The sequence below is a fragment of the Pinus tabuliformis genome, chromosome 7, assembly GCF_031772625.1.
Source record: "Pinus tabuliformis cultivar Carrire ecotype Pingquan chromosome 7, CPIR1, whole genome shotgun sequence".
NCBI lineage: Eukaryota > Viridiplantae > Streptophyta > Pinopsida > Pinales > Pinaceae > Pinus > Pinus tabuliformis.
The window spans coordinates 1246822551-1246831973 of NC_142293.1; the positions used below are offsets into that span (position 1 = coordinate 1246822551).

Genomic DNA, 9423 nt, shown 5'->3' on the forward strand with positions numbered 1-9423 from the left:
AGATAGAAAAGATAGATCAACAACTTAGAAATCAGCCTCTTCGAGGGGGCAACCTCCTTTACATTACACAAAAGAACAATTATTGGATGATACAAATGACAAAGCCTCATTTCTATATATAGGAGTCTAAGGGGTCACAATATAATCAAAGTCAACATAACAATAATAATATAAGGGCACAAAAATAACAATAGTGGGCCTCTATGGGGCACAATAATAACAATATGGGGACAATAAGGGCACAACAATAACAGTAAGGGCCACAATGACCCTAGTAATGGGGGAATCACTAGTGTTATAGGGACCTAACATTGTCTATATGGAAACACTGTATAATTTTGAATTTATTTATTGTAGATTTGTACATAGATGGATATTCCTTTCTTTGCATTTATCTTTTAGACTTCTTGCTTTCACCAATTGATTTAGAGCTTATGGAGTCTCAAGTAGCACCAATCCCCTTGCTTCTATTGGATTGAATAACATGATTTCTCTTTTGAAATCCATAATATCTCATTCACATGCTTCCTATTTCTCCCATAAGACTTTAGCACAGACTCCATGATCATGTTTGTGTCCCTCTTAATAACGCACTCCTTGGAAGGGGCCATAAAATCTTTTATTAGGACTAAACTTGGATGTCTCTTCTTTCTTGCCCTTTGATTCTTCATTCAATCATACCACCCATCAACTTGTTATTTTTCCATTTTTCTTATAATGACCTTTGTTGTTGGGAAGGTGCCTTTCAAGTATTTTGTCTTTGCATATAGATACACATAAAGTATCATTATTTTAATCTAATGGACGTGGTTGTTAAAATCACCAATATTTAATTAAATATGCATTGTTATACCTTTGCTCAAGTCAACTTCAATTCAAATTCTAACACATGTGTGTATACCCTTCCTTGCTTAGTTTGTATATTGTTGTAAGTCCCCAATATATTTATGTTGGCTTTTGAAAGATCATCTCATCCCAAAATAAGTAGGGGGGATTCAATATTCAAATCCGGCAGAGTGGGGTTGAAGAAATGGATATTGAAGATGGATTCAATTATAGAAACTATCTTTTTAAAAAAGGTTAGTTTTGCCCCAAAAAGAAAGTCCCTCCTTTGAGACCTTGCCACAACTTCCATAGTTGTGAAATTTTACAATAATAGAACCTCTAGAGTAGAGGTTTACCATATACTTAGAACTTAGGTTGGAATTGATTTGATTCTTGAACTCTTTAGATGATGACTAGAGATCATTAAATACATAGTTTGAAGCGTTTGCTTGTAGTTATTAATGAACTTGTTAACCATCCATAGATGAATACTTCCCTTGCACATGTGCTTGATTTTGTCAATAATGAAAGAATCCTACTATGTTTTTGGTATATTCGACAAGACTACATCTTTAAAATAAAGAAGATTCAATTCTTAATGCTTTGCAATCCTGTAAGAGGGAGGGACAATCGAAGTCACGCAGGAGGAGGTATTCCCTTTGTTTAGCGAAACTCTATAGAGATAAAGCACTAAATGCAAGATTAACCCCTTGTTTATGTGATAATTAGGGAATATATATCTATTCTCTCAAAGATTAGTCTTATATATTCAAAAAGAATTTCTCATTTATTCTAAATAACACTTAACACTGTTTATAGAATAATTTATCACCATTACAATCACAATAATCATTTTTCAAGGCAAAAACTACATCAAAACTTTTTGAATATGCAAGTAGATAATCTCCACAAATGAAGATGAAAACATATTTTGAGCATGTTTAAAGTGGATTAAAATATAATAATAAAAGACACAACAAAAATCTTGATACAATAATAGCTCAAATAATTATCTTTAACAAAAATCTATTAAAAATTACTATAAAATTATAAAATGAAATTAACATTAATAAATAATCAATTAATTTATATAAAATCCCAATTTAATAATGAATAATTACTTAATTCTTTAAGTTCCACTTCAAAGAAAGCATTGACACATCAGCTAGAGAAGGGTGCATTATTGTTTTGGAGTAAGAGAAGGGTGCATTATTGTTTCGGAGTTCTATGTCCATCACATCAATATTTTATTTGATGTGCCCAATTATTTTTCCAAAGTAAAACTATTATTTAGCTTAAATAATAGAATGTATAATATTTCAAATTCTATAAAATGTATAATATTTCAAATTCTTTGAAAATCCGTTTTACTGAAACAAAAATATATGGCCGTCGATGACATGATCGAACGGTAGATATTCTATACCGCCTTTAAATTCAAATCCTCTTGGTAGTTTGGCGCCATTGCGCGTATCCCTCTCAACGAGCTCAGTAGCTCGCATATGAACAATCATGGTTTGCAATCGCATAAACATTGCCCCAGAATCGATCCACGAGCCACCAGATCTCTCTCTGCACGACTTCCAACAGTTCATCTGCGTTTCTTCGTGGTCAAAACGATTTCAGAAAAGGTATTTTTCTGCAAGAGAGTGCTAAAATTGCAAAGCGCCATTATTTTCTTGTCGCCGTCATGAATCCTCTACGCCTTGTCCTAATGAAATTATTTAGAGTTCTTGATTGGAAAAATTTGCCATATTTCAACTTTCTGGAAATATTTCATTTAATAAGCTACCGTATTATCTAAAATAAATCTGAAGAAAGAGGCCGTGCTCAAAACAATGTTTTAAGTAGCAAATTTCACAAGGGTTATTTCTGGTTCAGTTATTCTGAGCTTTCAATGGAAAATTTTGACTCTATTTTGGCTTACAGGCAAGATTTCATAAACTAACGCTCTCTATAAATGGACTAGACAAGGTTGTGCTCAAAATTTTGTTTAAAAAATGGCAGAGTTTGGGAAGAAGTTCTTTAAGTTAATGGATCAACATTCAGATGCATTTCGAGTGGTTTGATTGAATGATTTCTGTCTCAGTTCCGCACATTTAAAAGTTTTGGAGAATGGGAATTGATAATTCTAGTATTTGATGGTGTTCTATTCAAATTACACAGAAGAAGATAGAAAGATAGGGCTTTTAGAGGCTAAGCGTACACAATGGCACAATCTTTACAGGTTTTCGTGAGATTTTTAAGACAGACAAATAGGATAGAAAATTAGGGATTTCAGTAAGCCAAGAAAGTTAATGCTACATTCTTTACAAATTTACTTCAGAGTTTTGAGACTGAACATTTTTTATGTTCAAGTGGTTCGTAGATATCTTCATGCGGTTTCTATTTCCATGGAACCAAGAATTTGATACCTCAACATGAAATACTGTGCTCCGAAGGGTTTTCCCTTCCAGCTCATCTTTGTGTAATGGAATAGAATCTTTAATGCTCTTTAGTGTCTGGAGAAGTCAAAACTAATGGATCAGGAAGCAGGGGCTATTGGAACGGTTTGTAATTGAGGGAAACACTATCCTTCACATTATAACAACGTAGAGGAAAACTCATGGTACATTTTTGTAGTTTTGGTCAGATTAGGCCATCCAAGCACGCCGTTAGAGATTTCAGAGAGAAACTCTTTGTTTTCTTTAGCACCGGCTGAAGGGGAGAACTTTTGCCACATTCCAGGGTCATCTCTGTTCATTATAGAAGGAGGTCTTGTAACCTGCTCCAAATTGCCAGTTTCTCTCTTTGAAAGTTTGTATTGAAAATCAGTGCTGGGTCGAAGGTTTACTCATATGAAGGATGCAGAAAATGAGAGTCCTTTAGTGAGTCCATGAAAAAGGCTTGGCGAAGATTTGGGGCAAAATGATACCTGCAGCAGAGCCAACAAAGTTCCAAAATTAGAGCCAACCTCACCAATTAAAATCTGCAAACAACCTGGAATCCTATCTTTAGGACGAGATTGTTTGAAGCACCCTGAAAACTCAAGTATGTTATTACTATGCTACCTTTCTATAGACTGGAATTATTTCTTTTATTGCTGCAATATCCGTGATATAGTCCTGGTTCAAGCAATTGAAAGATAGACTTGATTTTTCTTCTAGTTGATTATGAGACTCTGTACTCAAGGTCATAAGAAAAAAAAATCCAAAACCTTTTAGCTAGTGAAGTATAAGTTCCTGAAAGTTAAATAGTAACTATCTCTATCCAATTACCCACTGTGTAGGCAGGCATATCATTGATTTTAGCAAGCCTTAGCATTTTCCTGTCTACCTGGATAAGGAAGCAAAATACAAACGAATAACTATCTTATCCCTAGTTGAACAGGACAGGTAAAAACCATTGTTTCCTTAAATTAGTTTCATATTTTACCCCTATAATAAGTTATTGTGTTAGGTTTCTGAACTCTTCCCTGACACACATGAAAGTCACATGCAGTTTCAACAATGGTATTGATAAATTATAACAAATTCTTGTACAAGAACATTCTTATAGTCGTTGCCTCTCAATGCCAAGCAGATGTTGCAATGAGAATTTTGTCCAACCATCCAAAATAGTAAATACATAGCTCCTCCTTCTTCCTTAGTCTTATAGCTATTGCAATATGATTAACAGAGCAAAGATTTAACCGTGTCCTTAACATTAGCACTGAGATGATATACACTAAATCCTGCCATAGTCACTCTAGCTCTCCATTTTCCTGTAACTTCATACCTCTCAATCCTTTCTTCTCCCTCACAAGCAATTATGTTCACTGTGTTGAACTCGAATGAGGCATCCTCTCAAGAGGGGTTATTGGCCCACATAACAAAGGCACACACAGCAAGAGGGTTATTGAGCCTACACAATGAGGGCATACAACACAAGAAGGTTATTGAACCTATATATCAAGTTTTCCTAGGTTGGAATTAACCACAAACCTAGTTTCAAATAAATCAAATTAAATATGGCCTTACCCATAATTACAGGTATGATACCTACAAATGATTTGGGGCCACACGTATAGATACACCAATAAATTTCAACCACAAACCTGTAAATTTCATTTTCCTTCACACCATGCATCTAATTTGTATTCTGTATGAGAATTAATAAAGGAATGATGCTCTTTTTCCTCTTTTCTGCTTTCCACAATATTTGCTGTTTTTTTTGGGGAGTTTTCCATGTTCTAGATCCCACTTTGTTCCCACACACTCAAATTTTAGTTGCCTTGCTCTGCCACAATAATAATGCTTCAAATTCTTAGTTCTGGATTTGCTTATTCTTATTTTTAGATTTTCTTTAAACCGAATCTTTACCTGTAAATTGAGATGTAAACTTAGAGTTGTGTTTATAGATTCAGAAATAAAGTTGAGTTTTTGAAAAGTTCTCAAATGAGAGGCAAACGTTTTAGGCTAAGCACAACCATACCCTTTATTTTCCTCCCTTCCTATGGATTATAATTGATAATCTAATATTTTTTAACTTCATTTGATTCTCTGAAGTTGATTCCCTTCCTCCATTTTCATTAAAATCATCATGTTATAAGGCAAAAGGGCATACCTTTATATGAAATTTTGCCAGCAAAGAGTCCAAAATTAAATTTTGGACAATTAAATTTTCATGCAACTAAGCAACATTGCTTTTTAACAATACTCTTGGTTCAACATTTTTTGACAATGGTCTTGGTTCAATACTTTCTTACGAGCAGAGCCCTCTCCATTCCTTCAAGCAAGAGTGGTCTCCTTGGAAAAACAATAAATCTGACCATTTCAATTTTTTCATAATGTAATACCTTGTACCGGATATCTTTGGTTTATGCCTTCTAAAATCTTGGATACCTCATCAATTTTTCCCTTAGAGAAACATTGTTTTATAGAGTCAAAAAGTTAGTTTCACAACCTCTTCTAATTATTTTGCCTTCTAATTGTAATGATTTTTCCACTTCACTGGTCTGAAATAGAGCAGACATTACTTCTGTGCATACTTCAACATGTACAGAGGATTTACAATCTATCACTTCTTCAAGAACTTTTTATGCCTCAATTTTTTTTCCTACCTTCCCAAGATGATGCATGCCCTAGATAAAACTTGCATGACTTGGAACAACACGTTCCCTAAGCATTTTGTTCAGTATCTGGGCAGCGGCTTGAACTTTCTTTGATTTGCAGCAAGCTTTGATGAGTGAATAGTACAGAGCATATGTGGGTGAGAGACCCTTTCTAATCATTATCGCCAGTTGATTCACTGCCTCATCCACCATACCCAACTTGCATAGGCCTCCAATGAATGTGCTATAGCAAACTATATCAGGATTTAAATTTTTTCATCTCCATTAGATAGTTCCTTGCATGGTCCACTCTACCAGCGTTGCACAAAGCATTGATCAATGCATTCAAATGGATTGTCCACTTCGAGAAAGGATTGTCCCTGATTTTAATATATAGTGTGACAAACCGTATGTGACAGGCAGGTGGAAAACTTTTCTCGCAATTGACTAAGCGACGTCCTGCGAGCCAGACTTGAGAAGGAAACCCTCGTCAGAAGTATATGCTTGGCTCTTTTCCAAACAAATGAAGAGTCAATGAGGTTTTGTGTAATCACTTCTGGTATCGTATTGGGTTATTGTTAGAAGCGATAATTGTATTCGGATTCTCATCGAGTGAGTTGTTTTGCTTTCTCAATTTGAGAGGGTTTGTTTGGAGGGAAAAACGAAAGAGGACATACAAGAATAGTGAGGGGAAAGATGCAGAGGAAGAGGATTGAGAACATCGCCAGCAGACAGGCTACATTTTCCAAACGTAGGTGGATTGCTGAAGAAAGCTTACGAGCTCTCGGTGCTCTGCACTGCAGAAGTTGAACTTGTGATTTTCTCCCCAGCAGGAAAGCTCTATGAACTATTTTTTAGTGCAAATCCTACTATTTTGATTCTAATAATCATGGCTATGCAAACCTCATGAGATTCTTACTAATAACCCCGGTGGTGCAAGCCCTAGTAAGCTCGATGTTGAAAAACTTAGTGTAAAACCTCCAACAACAACATAATCAATACATGATGTCAAAAAAAATGGAGAAGCATCCAAGGTTCTTAAGCAATGATGTAATGAATGAGGTGGAGAAGCATCCAATGTTATTGAGCGATGGTTAGCTATACGAGGAAACATGCAATGTCATCTTCCTTTCATTTTCATGGATATAACTTAATATAACTTTCTTATGTAGAAAACATGGCTTATCTTAGGCTTAACCATGCATATAAAATACCACCTATCATCTTCATTGAAAAAAGAATGGTGTCTTTGTTCATAAATATCAGTGATTAATCGTAGGAATGGCTATTATTCTCTATCAAACAAAATCAAGGACTAAGTAATGAAGATCTTGGTCGACAACAAAACTTATGATTATTAACTTCACATTAAAATTCACTTCATCTCTGCCACCTTCAAGGAAATCTTTGTTATCCATCACCATATTGATGTTGTGACTTGGTCCTTGAAAAACATTCAGCATGTTTGATTCATGGAAACCTTCAAGTTAGACAGTATATGTCATGCTAACTTGCAAGAGATTGGTGTGAGGTACATTGAGGCTTGCAGGGCCTGCCTTGTAGTTTGCCCTCATGAAAGCACAGAAGTAGATTATAACCAGTTTCTTAGGAAACCATGAATCCTTTCTAGCCTTGACATCTCCGTGACCAACAAGATATACAACTCCTGATAATTCAGAACACTTCCATAGTTCCAAATGTACATCACAAGAAGGAAGCAGGTGGAAAAAACCATTTATCCAACCATTTTCCCCCACTTTCATCAAAACTGCAGAAAAATAAATTAGCTCAGTTGATCCAAATAGAACAGGAAATCCAATCGCAAGGAATATATTTTTTGCCCATATAAGAACCATTATTATCGCAAGGAATGTATTAATACTTATAAGTATCTTAGACATGTATTTGTGTGCAAATAAATTGAATTGGTTTATGTTTAAGGACAAGGCATCCAAGGCGAGGTTAACCAAGAAAAAAGTCACTCATCGTAGTGGCCAGAAAGGTTTAAAAGCACTGATAACAACCTTTGTAAGTATATTAAACATGTGATATTTTTTTAATAAATTTTGTACTAGAAGAAAGTCATTGTTATCTAATTTCTCCCTATTTACTGATTGATAGGAACTAAAATATGGAAGACCTCCAAATCATTTGGAAAAGGAGGTGTTGCAGCAAAAGAGATGGGTTGAATTTGTTGTTTGGATGGACTCTATGGTATGTAATCTTAGTTGGATTTCCAATATACTTTTAAACCATATTTTCATTTTATTTTTTAGTACTATTAGATATTATATCTTACCTCATTTTATGGTTAACATTGTATAACAAAAACATGCGTTGTGTTATGTAATTAATACTAACATGTAATATTGATTTTTTTTGTCAGAATGCTATAGGTAATGATTGCCAAGACGATGATCCAAATTATGTTCAACATATATCAGGAGATGATGAGGATGAGGATGAGGATGATGGTGGTGAAGGAGGAGATGATGATGATAGTTGCGGTGTTGGTGATGGTGTGGATCAGAGTAATGAGGATGGTCAAGATGATCATGAGGATGATCTTGGTGGTGGTAGCTAGGCATGCACATGCATTTTTTTTTATGAAGAAATTATTGTGTAGAATGACATTGTTATGTTTAGATGGGTGTTGTGAATTTACCCTATATCAATGAGACATTTTGATTTTGTAATCATACGATGAGTTTGATTTATGTATGTTGTTAATTTATCGTAGAATAACGATATTCATGAAATATTTTGATTTGTTAATCATATTTGAATTTTACTTGTTTTGATTAAAAATAATACTGATTTTATTAGTATTATGTTGCTATTTTATACATGTTTTGAAAATTGTTAATGACACATTGTTATTTTTTTGGATGGATGTTGTCAATTTCTCTTAAATTTCTTTACAAATGATTTTGAATTGTGATATCTGCTTTAATGATATTTAGAAACTATCATATATTTCACTATGCATCTATAAATGGGGTCATATATGTAAAGAAAAATATACTCTATATAAGAAGTCAAATGCGGATGTAACCATGGATGCAAAATTGAAAGTAAAATTGGATGTTAAACTAGGAATTAATACAAAATGCAAACAATTGACATACAAAGTGTTTTAAATTAGAAGTGAAAAATTGTGCAATAGTTGACACAAAGAAGGGAACAAAACATGGCATACAAAAGGATATCAAATTGGGCAAAAACAAGGACACATAAATGGGCACCAAATTAGATGCAAAAAAAGACAACAACTAGATGTAAAATAAGATGCAAAGTTGAGCGTTAAAAAGAAGCAAAAAACGTTACAAATTAATATGCCAAATGATGATGCGAATAATGGTGTAAATTTGGGATGCAAACTTGGGTGCAAAAAAGGAAAAAAGAAAGATGTAAGAAAAGACATAAAACAAGATGCAAAATGGGGCTGAAAAAAGGTGAAACCAAGGATGCCATATTGGATGTAAAAATTGATTCCTAATCACATGCAAATTTAGGCTCGTACTCAG

At 34.2% G+C, this 9423-nt stretch overlaps 1 protein-coding gene across 2 annotated transcripts; it reads left to right on the forward strand.

The window, feature by feature from the left end:
• Window positions 1–2301: 2301 nt before the first annotated feature.
• LOC149251888 (uncharacterized) lies at window positions 2302–8740 on the forward strand. 2 transcript variants are annotated; one of them, XM_089456589.1, is made up of 3 exons: window positions 7795–7924; window positions 8018–8110; window positions 8283–8740. In XM_089456589.1, exons 1-3 carry the CDS (start codon window positions 7796–7798, stop codon window positions 8478–8480), a joined length of 420 nt encoding a protein of 139 aa, XP_089312715.1. In that variant the 5' UTR covers window position 7795; the 3' UTR covers window positions 8481–8740. The 2 variants fall into 2 exon arrangements, with proteins under 2 accessions (XP_089312716.1, XP_089312715.1); XM_089456590.1 differs by lacking the exons at window positions 7795–7924; window positions 8018–8110 and adding an exon at window positions 2302–2456.
• The last annotated feature ends 683 nt before the right edge of the window (window positions 8741–9423 follow it).